Source organism: Drosophila navojoa, chromosome X (assembly GCF_054131105.1).
Source record: "Drosophila navojoa isolate 15081-1374.11 chromosome X, UAZ_NAV_1.0, whole genome shotgun sequence".
Classification (NCBI taxonomy): Eukaryota; Metazoa; Arthropoda; class Insecta; order Diptera; family Drosophilidae; genus Drosophila; species Drosophila navojoa.
This window is the reverse complement of record NC_142895.1, coordinates 31891195-31909230: the sequence shown is the minus strand read 5'-3', so window position 1 is coordinate 31909230 and position 18036 is coordinate 31891195. Positions and strand designations below refer to the sequence as shown.

The 18036-nt window shown below is 36.0% G+C and overlaps 1 protein-coding gene and 2 long non-coding RNA genes across 5 annotated transcripts in view; 1 reads left to right on the top strand and 2 right to left on the bottom strand.

Annotated features, from left to right (window-relative positions):
* Positions 1-17221, bottom strand: part of Kap3 (kinesin associated protein 3) — a 37491-nt gene extending 20270 nt beyond the window's left edge. The window contains exons 1-6 of the mRNA XM_089264628.1: positions 16983-17221; positions 6485-6602; positions 6175-6340; positions 5838-6116; positions 5640-5776; positions 5400-5585 (exon numbers count right to left, since the gene is read on the bottom strand). Of these exons, the coding sequence (XP_089120754.1) occupies positions 5400-5585; positions 5640-5776; positions 5838-6116; positions 6175-6340; positions 6485-6602; positions 16983-17017 (921 nt within the window). The 5' untranslated portion in view covers positions 17018-17221. The remainder of the gene's footprint in view (positions 1-5399; positions 5586-5639; positions 5777-5837; positions 6117-6174; positions 6341-6484; positions 6603-16982) is intronic.
* LOC149090851 (uncharacterized) overlaps positions 1-18036 on the bottom strand; it is a 116859-nt gene that overhangs the window by 39042 nt on the left and 59781 nt on the right. The window lies entirely within an intron of this gene.
* Positions 13955-16434, top strand: LOC149090854 (uncharacterized). Of its 3 annotated transcripts, none has more exons than XR_016197450.1 (2): positions 13955-14246; positions 14500-16434. It is a non-coding gene; the product is annotated as an uncharacterized LOC149090854 (long non-coding RNA). The 3 variants fall into 3 exon arrangements; XR_016197451.1 differs by having other exon boundaries at positions 14333-16434; XR_016197452.1 differs by having other exon boundaries at positions 13955-14413.

Below are 18036 nucleotides of genomic sequence, written 5' to 3'. Positions count from 1 at the left end.
CTCTAAAAGACTCGAAGAATTTGCACGCAAAAATAGTTTGGAATCCATTAGAACTATCAAGAATTAACCACACTAAAGGGATTGAGAATTTACAAATAGCGATACAGCAAATGAAAGAGAGTCATATATGAATAAAAACTCTTCATTTTCATCACATATCAGGACATGAACCTATGTTAATAAGTATTTTAATTGCATTAATATTAATCAAATATACAATAAGAACATGTAATGCAAAAAGGCGATTAAAAGCTATAACATTTCTTGGTCCCATATAACATACAAGGTAAAACCACTGACCAGAGAACACATAGACTAGACATGTAGAACAAATTTTTCTACAGCTCGAAACTGTTAAGTTGAGCGACCGCTATACTTCGTATTTGCTCGGCTCGGTCGCTGGAGGTTCGACCAATGAAAATACTGCATGACAAAAACAGTGCGTTGTGAGCGCTCAACCGAAATGGTCCCAATTCCGTTTTAAGCACAGCTATGAGCCATTTTTCCTACTCTTTCTCTCTCTCAGTCCCTCTCTCTCGCTCTCTAAGGTCGCTGAAATCATCACTCTCAGCCGCGCACAGAAATTGAAATTTTTGTTCGCGACGATCCCAGCTCTTTCCTTTTAAGTGAAGGGTATACCGAAATTTGTAAAGCGTTTGCCACGTTCATACAAAATGCTAGCTTTTTTGATAATTATTTCTAAAAAGGGTATGAAAGTGTTGATGCTCATAATGAAAATGTTTTCGCGATGAGCATGCACACACACAGTCTTCGTTGCTACATGTATTATGAGCATTTGTATGCCTGTGTGCGAAGCTCTTGCTGCCTGTAGCAATTTTAAAGCCCAGCAGTCTATGTGTTCTCTGGTCAGTGGTAAAACATAGAACCATAATATTCGATAACTTGCGTATTATCAAATCAATGTAAAAATTAAAAAGCAAATTATTTTGGCCCCTCCGGCAGAATGTTAAGACATGCCAATACTGGATGACCTGTGAGTCATCGAACAACAAAATTTTACAGCCACAAGATTTTTTGGCTCCTGGTAGAATGTCCAAGCATGAACATGCCATATATATAGAGAAACACTACTCGATAACCTGCGCGTTATCCGACACAAAGTAATAAATATGTCATCCCTTAGTAGTAGCGACCAATGCAGCGACTAATATAAATGTAACGTGAGCCTGGGCCCAGCGATCTAAAAAAGGGACACTTGAGTAAACATCTGTGCACTTGTATGTATGGGAAAATGCACCCTTCCAGTGACTGGCAGTAGTTTTAAGTCTCTGTTAGCTTTATAAGAGCTAGAATTTTAAGCAATAAACAGTTTAGTTCAGTTTTTGATCTTGAATTCGTCAAATGTGGAGTTGTTTTATTTAACGCCTTAACAAATTGTTTTGTGAACAAATAAGAAAACTCTAGTCGAGAGCGTTCGACTACATACTACCCTGAACCAAACTAATAGAAAAGCACATTTAGTATGGTTCAAATTTCAATATCGATGTATTTAAAAATATAAATGAAATATAAAACTCATTAAAAAAAATATATAAAAATTTTGAAACAATTAAAAAAACAACTACGACACACTCTGGGGTTTGAACCTGAGACCTCTCGATCGAGCGCCGCGCCTTCTACCATGAGGCCACCCCTCTGTTCAGATTCGCAATGTCAAAACTGAAATAGATTCACTGCTACAGCGCCATCTACCAAATCTAAGTCAAACTAACTGCAAGAACAACCAAACTAATAAAAACGTACATATAGTATGGTTAAAATTTCAATTTCGATTTTTGAAAAAATATAAGAGAAATTTAATCAATAATATACAAATTTTGAAGCAATTAAAAGAAAACTACAACACGCCCTGGGTTAGAACCCGAGACCTCGCGATCGAGCGTCGCGCTCTCTACCATGACGCTACCCCTGTGTTAGAATTTGCAATGTCAAAACTGAAATAGATTTGTGGCGGTTCAAACCACAGCCTATGTTATAGCACTAACCAGAGAACACATAGACTAGACAACTAGTGGAAAGCTTTTTGCATGCTTTTTCTGGGACTTTAGCGCCCCAGACGGCTTTGAATTCGCTCGGCGAATTACTTTTAGGCTCGAGCTACGAAAATATAAGAAAGCACAATCATTTCGCTTCACGCGCTCGACCGAGATGGTCAAATGTTGAACAAAAGATCCTTCTATGCTCAATGTTTCCCTTGCTCTCTCTCTCTCTCTCAATGCTCTATGCTCTCTCAAATGTGTATATGTGTGTATGCATGTGAGCACAAGCAGCAGCTCACGAAAATTGAAATTTCTTCGGAGCAAGAACCCATGCCTTCCCTTCTGTGTGAAGAGTATACCGAACTCTTTAAACCGTTTGCCAAGCTCGTACAAAATATGTATACATATGTGTTTTCGATATTACTTGTGGGAAGGGTATGAAAGCGTTGGTGCTCATAGTGAAAATGCTTTCGCGACGAGCGTGCACACACACAGTCTCCGTTACTATATGTATTGTGAGCATTTGTGTGCCTGTGTGCTTAGCTCTTGCTGCCTGTAGCAATTTGGTAGATCTTGTGAGCTACTCACAATTGCATACATACATATGTTTGATTGTGTGTACGCAGGGGCCGCGATACTCACAAATAATGGGGTGATCATTGTAGAAGCATTTGACTGCCTTTGTGCCTTTATATGTGCGTGTGTGTATGTTTATGTATGTTATATCTATGTGTTCTCTGGTTAGTGGTTATAGTTAGTTTAACGATAGTCTTTATCGATGGTAGTTATCGAGAGTTTTCCCTTCTCTATAAAAGATGTACATATAAATTACCCACGCCAAAGCGACAATAAAATATATACATACTTATTTTGAATACATTTAAATACAAATAGTGTTTTGAATGTGGCGTAGCCACAGATTCACTGATGCAACGCCATTTAGCAGAACTAAACGAAACTAACTGCTGATGTGATTCTAAGAATGTGCTAGAAGATGTTTGAATGTATGTGTGCACACGTATAGGAAAACTGCTGTTGCTGCAGCACGTGCGTTTGTTAATTGGCCAAACATTTTGTTATTTTTTAACGTCGATTAAATAAACCGAATTTAATGAAACTTTCAGCATATGATCTACATATTCAATTAAACAATTGACAAATTTGAAAAAATTGAAAATCATTCAGAATTAGATACATTGGCGTCTGCCTTGATTGATAATGTTTTTAATCGTAAGATTTGTAAGATATATCTTCTGAAATCGACGCGTTCAAGCATACAGACAGACGGACGGACGGACGGACAGGGCTAAATCGACTCAGCTCGTCGCCCTGATCAAGAATATATGTATATACTTTGTGGGGTCTGCCACGCCTCCTTCTGTCTGTTACATATACATTTGATGAATACACACATTTTTATACCCTGAACCCATTGAAAATGGGAAATCAGGGTATAATGGTTTTGTTAAAATGTATGTAACAGGCAGAAGGAGGCGTGGCAGACCCCACAAAGTATATATATTCTTGATCAGGGCGACGAGCTGAGTCGATTTAGCCCTGTCCGTCTGTCTGTCCGTCCGTCCGTCCGTCCGTCCGTCCGTATGTTTGAACGCGTCGATTTCAGAAGATATAAGAGCTAGAGACTTCAACTTTTTTTTAAAATGTCCGTAAAAACAGCGCGCATATCGAGTTTTTCACTAAAAAACGATAACTCATTCCGATACTTTTTTATCGATAAAAAACCTTATCAAAGATCACTTAAATAATTATATCTGCTACATCTTTCAAGCTAGATTCTCCAAATTTAAAACGTATATTAAGATGTATTTTAGACAATTTCGGTTTTTGTTAAAATTTATCCCCCACCCCTAAATCCACCCCCTCACCCACATCTTTGTAAAAGTCGTATATCAAATACTAGAGACTTGTGCTTCGGTATACACATACATTTAAACATCATGATTACGTTCTGTAAGTTTCATTACGATCGTACGTCTAGAAATTAAATTATTCAACAAATAAGTTCTCCTAATATTGCCAACACTGCAGCGCAACCCAAGCGCAATAGGTTATAAATTTATAACTCCTACATTTTTAGAGCTATAGTCTCCAAATTTTAAAAGTATATTCCAATGCATTTTATACAATTTCGGTTTTTGTTATATTTTGGATACCGGCTCCAAATTCACCAGAATCCCCAGTGAAGGTCAGATTCTAGTATAGCTAATTGTGAATGATTTGACATGTTTTTTTTAAATGCCAAATATTCAATAGAATATGTAGATCATATGCTGAAAGTTTCATTAAATTCGGTTTAGTCAATCGACGTTAAAAAATAACAAAATGTTTGGCCAATTAACAAACGCACGTGCTGTAGCAACAGCAGTTTTCCAATACGTGTGCACACATACATTCAAATATCTTCTAGCACATTCTTAGAATCACATCAGCAGTTAGTTTCGTTTAGTTCTGCTAGATGGCGTTGCATCAGTGAATCTATTTCAGTTTTGACATTGCAAATGAGAACAGAGGAGTGGCGTCATGGTAGAGGGCGCGGCGCTCGATCGCGAGGTCCCCGGTTCAAATCCTGCTGGGCGTATTGTAGTTTTCTTTTAATTGCTTCAAAACTTTTATATATTTCTGATTAAATTTCTCTTATATTTTTTCAAAAATCGAAATTGAAATTTTAACATTTTTATTAGTTTGGTTGTTCTTGCACATTCTTAAAGTCACATCAGCAGTTAGTTTGACTTAGATTTGGTAAATGGCGCTGTAGCAGTGAATCTATTTCAGTTTTGACATTGAAAATTAAAACAGAAGGGTGGCGTCAAGGTAGAAAGCGCGGCGCTTGATCACAAGGTCTCGGGCTCAAACCCGGAGCGTGTCGGAATTATCTTTTTTAATTGTTTCAAAATTTTTATTTATTTAATTAAATGAGTTTTCTATTTAATTTATATTTTGAAATACATCGAAATTGAAATTTGAACCATACTAAATGTGCTTTTCTATTAGTTTGGTTCAGGGTAGTATCTAGTCGAGCACTCTCGACTAGAGTTTTCTTGTTTAATTTACAGATTTATGTACTTGCTCTGATCATATGTTGATTTTTTGCGAAATTGAGATTTTAATGCAGAACGGTTAGAAAACGTCTGTCTCATACTTGTAAAAAATAAGAACTGAATTCGCTTTCGATTTGTAAAAAAATCAATTTCAATTTGAGCGTTTGTATACTAACATGTAATAACAAAATTACAGGAATGTTTCACCTGTAAAGATAAATTTCTAGATATACCATCATTTCGCAATTAATGTTTCATTTGGAGTCCTGAACTTTGACTTTATAGACTAAAATAATGATGTGTAACGCTATGACATGATCAGGCATTATTGCATACTTACGTCTTTTGGTTTCTCTTCTTTCATAATATCCAAAGAGTCGTCCGTACTACAACTAAGCTTGTCTTTACCAGAAACCTCGGATAAAGTTGTGGAGCAGTTTGGTTGCTTTCGGACGTCCAATTCATTACGCATAGTTTCATAACGACGCAACTCGAAATCAATAACATCCATACATAAGGATCCTATCTGTTATACAATGACCTATAATGTAATTAATAGACCTTATTTTTTGGAACATACCTTGTACTGCACAATAAGAGGATGAAATTTAGTATAAGTTGAGAAGCAAAAGAATATATAAATGATGTTTGTAGACAAATCCAAGCTTTTACGCCAATCTTCGCGAAGCACGCGAGCTAAAGCACTGAGACAGGCCTCTGCAAGAATATATTTCAGATAAAAGTCTACTAACTGTGACTGTACAGTAAAATCACTTGCCATTTTTTTCTAACTCTTCTAGATTGTCGGGATTTCGAGCCATCTGCAATATCATACCAGAGCCACGAACTTTCTCACTCAGCTCTTCGTAGAGCAACTCAACATAGTCGTCAATGTTGTTAATGGTCACATCCACCGTTGATGCTGCTTTTTTTGCGATACCAGTAGATCCCACTCCAATAGAGTTACTTGCTATGGCCAAAACATTATTATATGGCCGTGCTGAAGACTTCATTTGAGATGCCTGTGATGACTGACGATTGTTTGTATGTGGATTATCTACATTTATAAATAGTAGTATAAGTATCAACGCATTGTTGATGAAAATACGATTAACCATTACCAGAAATATCTTTACGATTTTTTAGATAAAAAATAATTTGTTCCACTTCATTAAGTTGTGACTTATGTATAAGTTCGCATTTATCTACTACTTCCCGAGCCAGCGTTGTGGGGTCTGTTTTGAAATTCAGCGATCGTAGACGTATGATTTTCTGGCATTGCTTTATGACAAAAAAAAAAAAAAAAAAAAAAAAAAAAAAAAAAAAAAAAAAACAGTGTGTTTTATATACCAAAGTGATAAAAACATTGATTAATATAGATAGAAAAAATCAAATAAATTTGGGGGTTAATACTGAAGCTCAAACCTTTTTCTCCTCAACCATGGGATTATCAGGTTCTCCAAACACTGTAGCCTCGAGCTGATAGTTAACTATTAGTGCCTTCTCTGTAGGATGCGGCTCAATGCAGCCACCTTTCCAGCGTCTGTAAAAAAAAACATAAATGAGCGTAAATTGCATTGCTACTTATCTGTTTATATGATATTAATATTATCAACGGCCCGATCTCATAAAAGATACATACATTTTACAGGACGTTGTTCCTATAAAAATTTTAGATCAGATATTAATGACGCAATGACGTTCAAATTCAAATCGTGATTATAACCCTTATATGCGTGCATTTGCCAAAGCACAAGTATCTAGTATTTGAGATACGCCTTTTACACATACATTGATGACAGGGTGAATATAGGGCTAAAGGGTAAATATAAAATATACACGGACCTGGGAAAATTTCAAGTCTCTAGCTTTTATATCTTCTAAGATCGACGCGTTCATACATACGGACGGACGAACGGACAAGCCCAAATCGACTCAGGTTATCGTCCTGACAAGAATAAACATCCTTTGTGGGGTCTGCCACACCTCCTTCCTATTACATACTTTTAATACATGCATTATACCCTGATCTCCCATTTTAATGTATTCAGGGTATAACAAGTAAGAGGAATCCTTCGAGTAACTAATATTTCAATGATTATCCGCACATGCACACACATTGGCATACACACTCACACATAAATGGGAACTTAATTGTTTAATAACTTTTCTAGTGGATGCACTGTCTTTATGAAACTTTCAGATTATTATTATTATTTGCAATTATGAAGGTTAGTTTGTGGATATAGGGGTGGGCGGTAAATTTTAATTCATTATTTTCTAAAGTTTTTAAAATCTATAAAGTACACTTCAAATTTGAGTTTTTATATTACCTGAACCTTCCTAAACATAGAACATTATAAATCAGGGTTTAATGGTTTTGTTGAAATGTACTATGTAACAGACAGAAGATCAGGGCGATAAGCTAAGTTGATTTAGCCCAGTCGGTCTGTTTAAATGTGTCGATCTCAGGAGATATAAGAGCTAGAGACTTGAGTTTTTAAATGTCCGTATATATTTAAATGAATCTTAAGTTTATCTCCAAAATAAAATGCTCAAACAGCGAGGTTCATTTCCTTAGCAGATAGCAATACGCCCAAGCGGTGCAGGGAAGTTTCCACAGAAACAGCAGAAAGTTCCTAAAAATAGCCTGGGCACAATAAGCAAAGTGCAGCGGACACAAAACAGCCAATGACTCTACGGGATGCCGTTGCACGCTGGTCGATAGACGGATATTTTGACAGCTAAAAGACTCAAATCTATGCAAAAACAACACGGTCATATAGCGGCCAACTGCGAAAGCGACTGTGACCTAAAGGTTTCAGGTGTAGAGATATGAGTCGGAGTGCAAAAGCCAGCACAAAGCCATTAAGTGTGGTATCTTCAAAGGCGGAAGGAATCCTTAAGTGGAACTGACGTAAAAGGAGCTGTCAACGTTTCTACTGCTTAATTATTATTAACTCTATTAGTGGTTAAATAAACGAAATAAAACAAAAGTGTTCATGAGATCTTTTAAGTTATATATTTGGCAACATAAAAAAAATATCATTAATTTATTACAATAAAAAACATATGAATTATAATTATAATATAAAACAAGTAAGAAACAATCAAACAAACATAAGCACACACACATGCATACAAACAAACACAAACACACACACGCACATATACAGGCGATTGCGCTTGGGTTGCGCTGCAGTGTTGGCAATATTTTGGCAATTAATGAAAATTTCAGAACGTAAACATCTATACATATAAAAGAGAGTTGTTAAAAGTGTTTCTACACTTATAACTCGAGATCTGCTGGACCAATTTTCATGGTTTTTGATTTGTTGGATTTGTCTCCGCTACGAGTAGGATAGTAGATCTTAAAAATACTGGAAAATTTTGACGAATACTTGAAAAACGCGGTTTTTCCCTAAAGATTCAAATTTTCATTGATATTCAGTAGGCTTGATAACAGTGACAGTTTTCGGTCCTGCTCTCATATTATACAATAGTATAGAAGTAAATAAACAAATGTAGTCAGTCAGTCTACGGCACAGCCTCAGGCGAACCTGACTATTCATAAAAAAAAGCACATTTGGTAAAAATAATACGCGTGCATACAGAAGCTAAATATCTCGAAAGTTCAGGAATTTGTTTTTCTCAAACATAAATTTTTGTAAATTATTTATATTTATATTTCTCGATTGTTATACTCATTCACGAAGTGAATTAGTATATTGGTTTTGTGCAATGTTCGTCTTGCTGTCCGTCCGTCTGTCCGTCCATCCGTCTGTCCGTATGAACGCAGTTCATTTCGCCGCTATTGAAGCTAGAGAAATTTGGAACACATACTCGTGTATAGCTCCGATTTATAAAGTGTTAAAATTTTCCCGATCCGCCCACTAACATGATTTCTGGTATAGAGATCCGGGTTGACCCCCCAAGTCCAAAAAGCTATGGTGGATATATCTACGCCCATTGGGTCGTGGAAAATCAGATAAAACTGTATCTCCTAAAGTTCTAAAGCTAGAACGTTGAAATTTCGCACGTGAGCTAATGCTATAATTTTATGACTGATGAAAAAATTTTATGTCTACGCCTACTGGGGGCGTGGCAAATCGGACCTGAAGATATAGTAATTTTTCAAATTTGGCTATATTTTAGGCACTATTGATGCTAGAGACTTGAAATTTGGTATATATACGTGAGTTGACCACCCAAGTAGAACAAGCTATGGTGGATATATGTCCGCCCAAAGGGGGCGTGGCAAACCGCAAAACTTTATATCTCCTACAGTTTAAGAGCTAGAAGCTTCAAATTTGGATAGTTGAGTTACTGGTAACGTCCTCTATCGATGCCACAAAAATAATTTACGTTACCGTTAGCTCTTTCTAAGACCTGGCCAAAAATGAGGTGTCTACGGGCGTGCCAATCGGCATTTGTAGTATCAAATTTCGACATTTATATGCTTGAGCTATGTATGTGTGTGCATGTATAAACAAATTGGCTTTATAGGAGTAGCGGATGATAAATTCAAAAACAAAGCATTTCAACGCTAGAGTATGCATTTATGTATGTGTACATATGTACATACACACATACAAATGAGCGCGTGCATAAGAAAGACTGGAATGCTTGATGCTACATATGCGTGCAGACTTATGTACATACATATACATGCATATATGCGTACATACATATATGAGGGCTATTTAAGAAGAAACAAATTTAAACTTATAAAATTGTTCAAATAGAAAAAAGAATAAAATAAATATCTATTTTATAAAAAACGAAATATGTATGAAAATAAAAACATTGAAGGGGTTTTGAGCCTCCGCCACTGTAATATAACTTGCGACGCCTTTAGCACCCACGCTATCGCTTTGCTTGAGAATCTGGTAGCTGAAATACAATAAGATAATAACATAGCGTCATCTGACAAAACTACAATAACAGCTAGAAAATCCAGAAATCAATCGCAATTCTTAGAATGCTAAAAAACGCGCTTTTGTAATGTAAGCTATAAACGAAAATTACCATACATTTGTACTCAAAAAGTGCACGATCAATATAATAATTATCGATTACTCGATAAAAATTACCAAAAGCTACAATATAATCAAAAAGCATAATTGTTTTGTCCTACATTTTTTTAAAGCCAAATTAAATTAAATTTACAAAGGGAATGTGAATGAGTATTCCGCAGTCGGTAGCGCCCGACTACAACGTTCTTACTTGTTTTATGTGGTTTTGTGCGAGGGCATGTTCAGTATTACTATTAATAAAAATGCCGCGTCCTAGAAGATCTAGGCAACGGAATAACGCAAGTCAATTATCTGACGAAGAATTAGAAATCGCCCGAGAACAGTGCCGCGTTAGTACCCAGCAAAGAAGAGCCTTAATTCGTAATTCTCAAAGAGAGGCCCGTGAAACGGCAATAAGAAATGGTTCAAAGCATCAAATCTGTGGCGATATGTAACCAAACTTCAACTGTCTGTAAATATATGAGTTGCATTGTTCAACGATCTATCTGCTGATGATTTCTCGAAGCAATTGCTGATGATCGGCTATGGCCGTATTCCTGTTGACGAATCGAGTGGCTTGATTTCATTTCCTCAAAATTTTTGCAATTTCGTCCCATTAAAAGATGAGCTTATCAACAAAGTATTTCCGAATATCATTGCTTTCCACAAAAATACTAAATGGTTAAGTGAGCGAGCATTTGTGGCGGCTAAAAATAAAGGTGTGGATGACCTTAATTATATAATTCAAAATAAAATCGTTGGTACTCTGTATTCATTCAAATCTATCGACTGTGTAACAAAAGAAGAAGAAGCCACTAATTATCCAACTGAATTTTTGAGCTCCTTGGATGTGCCTGGTTTACCACCGCACAATTTACAACTGAAGGTTGGCTCGGTAGTTATCATGCTTAGAAATTAAAACCAACCAAAACTGTGCAATGGAACGCGTTTGGTGATAACAAAGCTGATGAGCAATGTGATTAACGCGTCGATACTCAAAGGAAAATTTAAAGATGAAGTTCTTATTCCTAGGATTCCGATGATCCCAACAGATATGCTTTTTGAGTTTAAACGAATTCAATTCCCAACTCGTCTTGCCTTCGCCATGACGATCAACAAATCACAGGGCCAATCCTTGAATTTTTGTGGCCTCAATCTACAAAATGTGTGTTTTTCTCATGGTCAATTGTACGAGGCAAACCATCCGCATTATTTGTTTTTGCACCTGACCAAAAAACGAAGAATGTCGTTTGCCACAAGGTGCTTGAATGAAAATCCGATTAATAAATTAATCAGAGTGTATCCCAACCTGAACTACATAGCTTTCAACAATTTTTTACCTAGAAATAATGGATGGGGCAATGCAACGTTTGCCGGGCCAACTAGTAATGTATAAATGTATGTACATTCTAAAGCATAAATCTCTAGTATTTGAAGTACGCCTTTTACAAATATGAGGGTGAGGGGTAAATTTTAACAAAAAATTGTATAAAATGCATGTTAATATACATTGTAAATTTGGAGACTCTAGCCTTAAAGATGTGGGAGATATAATTTTGTAACAGATCGTCGATAAAGATTTTTATCGATAACGATAAACTCGATATGCGCGCTGTATATACGGGCATTTAAACAAAAATTGAAGTCCCTAGCTCCTACATCTTCTGAGATCGACGCGTTCTTACATAGGGACAGACAGACGGACAGGGTCAAATCGACTCAGGTCGTCGCCCTGATCAAGAATATATATACTTTGTGGGGTCTGCCACGCCTTCTTCTGTCTGTTACATACTTTTAACAAAACCAATTTACCCTGATTTCCCATTTTCAATGGGCTCAGGGTATACAAATAAGAAAAGCATGTCAAAAACTTTTAGATACACTTAGTCGGACTGCCTTTTGCAGCAATTACTGCAAGCAGTCGACGACGCATACTCCGTACTAAAGGTTTGGTTTGATTTTTGACGATTTTAACCCACTTGGAGCTCAAAACAAATGTGCTCAATTGGATTGAGGTCTGGAGATTGTGGCGGAGTATGTGTTATATAAAAGCCACTATTGAGATAAGAGGTGCATTTCGGGTTATTATCTTGAAAATAATAAGAGCCCTCCTGGAGCTCTCCCTGAGATTATCGTTTAATACTCCCAAATAGTAATGTTTATTCATTTTGGTATCTATAAATACCAGTTTCCCAGCTCCAGATGTGACACCTTCACCTTAGCGTTTCCGCATCCATGCTTCACTGTTGCAGTTGAATTGTTTAGCTGTAGATCAGTATTGAATTTCTTTATACTTTTTGAGCCCAATCTAATCCAAAAATGTTAAATTTAGATTCGTCACTCCAAATTACTGAATCCAAAAATTAACCCGGCTTGTTTAGGTGCCTCTGAACAAATACTAGGCGTTTTTTCCTTTGGCGTCTGAAATCAAAAGTTTTTTACGTTGAATTTGGGCATTGTTACCTTCCTTGTGGAGCACATATATCAGAGCTTGCGGATGCACGGTAACTCCTGAAGTTAGATATATATCCCCCTGTATTTTTGGAGCAGATGTTTTTGGATCCGGATTTGGCGTTTATCTCTGACACGACATTTTTGAGGACGGCCTGATCTTTCAAAGTCAGGTGATCAGTTAGTTGACACTTGCAAAAAAAACTGTCGAGAATATTTGTACTGAATTTTGCGCATGGCAAATTCGCAAATTGCAAAAACTAACTATTGTGTAAATTGTATTTTGAGGACCAGGGTATTTAGAATAAATAACAAAGAACAATTTGTGTTAACATTTTCTATATGTTTTATATTTATACTGTTTTGCATTGTCCAAAAAGATAGAAATCAAATGCAATGTGTTAATCTGCTGTGGAGTAGAACTTCATATTCTGGGTGTTTCTGCGATATGAAATGTTTGCTATAATAAAGTATATAGTATAATAATATATGATTCGGCATAGCTCGTGATCTTGGCTAGTCAGCTTTCTAGCTCATGCATTTTCCGATTTGCTACGCCCATAGTGGGCGGATCGAAAAAATTTTATAAACACAGTATGTGTTCCAAATTACAAGTCTCTAGCTTCAATAGCGCCGAAAAATATTGCGTTCATACGGGCAGGCAGACATACAGACAGAAGAACAGAGGGACGGAGAAGACGGACATTGCACAAAACCAATATACTTATAGGAAATAATATTTCATTCTAAATCACGTATACACGTAGTAGCCATATATGGGATATTTGGGTAGGCGTGGTCAAATTGACTTAAAATTCTGTTTTCATATTTAAAGTGCCATAATTATCAAATATATATTAGGTTTTTGTCAAAACCAGACCAGTGTGTACTGGAAGGGGATCGCCTAATCGTTCGGCCAATTTCACATACTCTTTTTCCTCCTAAGTAGAGATTTATTATTATTTGACGCGTTTCTAGAGGGATTTGCTTTTCTCGACCCATATTGACTAATTACTCTCGTAAAAATGACATAAATGAAATTGCAATCCATAAAATTTCAAGTATAACAAGAAAATTTACCGTTTGAAATGTTAAAATTACTTTAGCTAAATGGGTCGGACGAAGTGTACCTAAATTTGTTTGGTCTACGTCGTGCATAAAAAGGTCATACTGAAGCAAACAAATTTTGTTTTGCCTATTTCATATATAAATTACCTGTAAACTAATCACTAATTTAATACATTTTCAGATAAGTTAAAGGATATTTTTACCAATAAATGTTGATTTAAGAAGTTAACCTAAACTTTTTTTAGCCGACTACGTCTACTAGGAGTGTGGTAAATCGGATCTCAATATACATTAATCATTAAAATTCTGCTATATTTTGGGCAAAGTCCAGAAAACTATAGCGTATATATTTCCGACCACAACAGCACTATGGGAAAAAATCCCATTTTTTTGGCATTAATCAAATTTTTTTGTTGTCTCAAACCGCCAAACAAATATTTTTTTCCAATTCTAAATTCATTAGATAGAATCAAATTATTTTTGTTAAATTTTTGGGGACTACCCCTATTATTTGATAATTTTACAAAGTCAACTGATTCAGCGATGCATTGCAATGTGAAAAAGCGCGCCAAATAGATCGCAACTTTTCAGCTGTATAAAATTTGTTTGTTAATCGCATAAATTAAAACTTAATATGCAAAAAGTTAATAAAGGTATGTATAATAAGTGTCCGTAGTGATTTTGTATACTTCTATGTTTTTGTGTAACTGTGCAATGTGTTGTTCATGTGTATTTTTAGCTTAATCCTAACAAATATTTTTGTGTTCTGTGGAGTATAACTTTAACAGTCCTCGCTAGGCCTCGGCAGTTTTTGCTAAGGGTAATTAACTAAACCGTATACTATAAGGACCCATTAATAACTTTTGCCCGTTTTTGTCCCTTTTCCCGAAAATTGACATGTTGTAGTTGCGCTTGAGTTTAGACGCTCAGTGCTGCTGGAAGTATGGAGATGCAACAAACGCCAAAAAGACGCTGTAATATCGTTTATTGCCGAATCTTTTAACAACAAGAGGAGGTTCTCGAGACTTTATCGGACATATAGTATTGTAAATTAATAGTTAGCTATGGATTTGATGGTTCAACAGACCAAAGCTGCTACAAACAAAAATTTCTATTTGATGAACCTACTTCTCTGGACCATTCTTTGTTTGTAACAATAATCATTCTGTTGAAACTCATTGATAAATTGGAACGAGTAATATGGATTAATAGGACACCCCAGTCTGTTAGATTCTGTCGGCCGTTAAAACTGGAATTTGCCAAGGAAAGCTCAGACCTTATTCTTAATGAAAAATCCAATTCGGTCAACCAGATTACAAATCTTGAAGATAATTTGTATATTTACAAAAACAAAATAGTGCATACCAAATACGAAAAGGAATATTCCGAATGAAGTCGTTGCACTATTTGAACCTCCCGATCATATTTTGAAAAATAATGAAGGCGATTCAAGTGACGAATGGACAGAAGACGAGGATATTGAATTTGATATTGAAATAGAAGAAGAATGTGACTAATTTTATATAAATAATATAAAAATAAAAATAAAAAAAGAACTGTGAAATTCTTACAAGCGGCAAAAAATATCAAGGAAAAAAATTATAGGGGTCAAATCAGGGTCAAATTGAAAAAACCAAAAAAATCCGAAATTAAATTAAGGTCTGACGAGCATCCACAAAAATTTCCATAGTGCACAGGTAACGTGGCAAGCCAAAAAATGTATATCTCCAACAGTTTATTAGCTAGAAGCATCATATTTCATACACGCGCACATATAAAGGCACATAGGCACTCAAATGCTTCTACTAGTGATATCCCACAATTTTGGACATCGCGTCCCCTGCGTACACACAATCATACATACATATGTAAGGGTGAGCACTTCTCAAAATCAACCAAATGCAAATGCTGGGACCTAAAATTGCTACAGGCAGCAGGAGCTAGGCACACAGGCACACAAATGCTCATAATACATGTAGCAATGGAGACTGTGTGTGTGCACTCTCGTCGCGAAAACATTTTCATCATGAGCACCAACTCTATCATACCTTTCCCACAAATAACAACAAAAACGCAAATATTTTGTATATACGAGCTTGGCAAACGGTTTGAAGAGTTCGGTATACTCTTCACACAAAAGGGAAAAGAAATTTCAATTTCAAATCCTAGACACAATAACATGGATCCAAAACCATATGCGCCACTAATACAGGAGGATATATTTCTAACCTCATGAGTTAGCGTGCATCCGCAAACTGTGCGAAATGTGCTCCATAAGGAAGGGTACAATGCCCGAGCTTCGCGCAAGAAACCATTGATTTTCGACGCCAATAAAAAAACGCCTAGAATTTGCTCAGAAGCACCTAAACAAGCCAGTAAATTGGAGTGACGAATCCAAATTTAAAATTTTTGGATCAGATGGGGCTCAAAAAATATGAAGAAATTCAATACTGATCTACAGCTAAACAATTTAACAGCAACTGTGAAGCATGGAGGCGGAAACGCGATGGTCTGGGGGTGTATGGCCACATCTGAAGTTGGGAAACTGGTATTTATAGATACCAAAAAGGATAAACATTACTATTTGGGAGTATTGAAAGATAATCTCAAAAAGAGCGCGGAGGATCTTAGAAACATTGTAAGCGTCAAGTTTATTTTGATTTTGGACAAATAAATAACAATTATTTTTTAAACACCTGTATGTATATCTATAATTTCTGTGTTAATGGTGTTTATTAAATACGTTTCTGTTGAGAGTGAAGTGATTATTTCAACGTTCCTTAGTTTAATTTCTCTTGAAAGTGGAGATTCCTTGTCTATAGTTGGAGGAATAAAACAATTTCTTTGAGCTTCTTTTTTTTTTTTTTTTTTTGACAAACTGGCTCTATTTGATCGAAAAATTATGACAGCACAGGGTAAATGTATCCGGGTGATTTTACTTGCGCAGTGTAAATATGTACATATGTACATATGTATATAAATACGTAATTTCGATGAAACAATTAATTAGAATTAATGGAAAAATCGATATTTATGTTGGAGTCCTGTTAACAACTGTGACTTTTTTTCCTTTGTACATTGTACCTTTTAAGTCGGGTTTAACCTTTATTCTCTAAATAAATAAAATTACAAAAAATTTTCTAAGCCTGCTACCTAAACAAAATGATAGCAGATTCTTTAGTCTGTGTCACTAATTTGACCGTATACAAAATAGAACAGCATACATACAACGTTCTATTAACATTTTACGTGTTTTTTGTGCACTCAAATAAACATTCAATAATATAATCCTAATCACAAAAACTTAAAGCGGATATGAAAAAAATTAAATTAAATCATGAAAAATTTATGCAGAACTTGTAGTATATAAAGTCTCTTACTACACCCACTTTTGAATAAACTTGGCATCATCAGTTGTTTGCATTGTTTTTGCTTTGAAAAAAAAAAAAAAGAAAACGAAACTAATCTTTCGAATTATGTATATTTGAGTTGAAAACGGGCTATCATCCGGTGTTTGAGTTTTTTGACGTCTTTTGTGTTTGCGCCACAGTAGATATTCGAGAATCACTTGTATTTATTAAACATAGTAAATAACACCAATACAAGTCCCGATTTTACTTGAAATGACAAACAAAAACGAACCCGCCTTCTCGAAACGAATTACTACAATGACGTAGACTTGTGTAGCTCATGAGTAGACTTGGGTAGCTCATGAGTGAGTGAGCTAAAATGAATGGCTCACTGAACTGAGCCAGTGAGCCAGTTCCTTCTATATGGCCGCTAACCAGAGAACACATAGACCGGACACGTAGTGTAAAGTGTTTTGCACACTTTTTTTTGACATTACGACCCACACAACTTCGTATTTGCTCGGCTCCCCACTTTTAGGTTCAGGCTACTAAAATATTCGAGAGCACAGAGAGAGTAAAGTGACAAGTGCACTTGCCAATACTTTTTTTTCACTATGACCGGCGACACTGACCAGAGAACACATAGACTAGACATGTAAAACAAATTTTTCTACACCTCGACACTGTTAAGTTGAGGTACCACTATACTTCGTATTTGCTCGGCTCGGTCGCTGGAGGTTCAAGCTGTGAAAATGCTGCACGTCAAAAACAGTGCGCTATGAGCGCTCAATCGAAATGGTCCCGATTCCGTATGAAGCACGGCTATGTGCCATTTGTCCTACTCTCTCTCTCTCAGTCCCTCTCTCTCGCTCTCTAAGGTCGCTGAAATTATCACTCTCAGCCAGTGCTGCCAATTTAGCTATTTTCCCACTAGATCTAGTGGGTTGCAACAGGGAAATGCGGGATAAATTGTGAACTAGCGGCTAGCGGGAATTATAGCTATTTTTAAAGAAAAACTTGCCTTACTTTATGTCTTTGAAACATCTGGTAACTAGTGTATTTTTAAGCTCAATGATGCCACATTTTCATACGA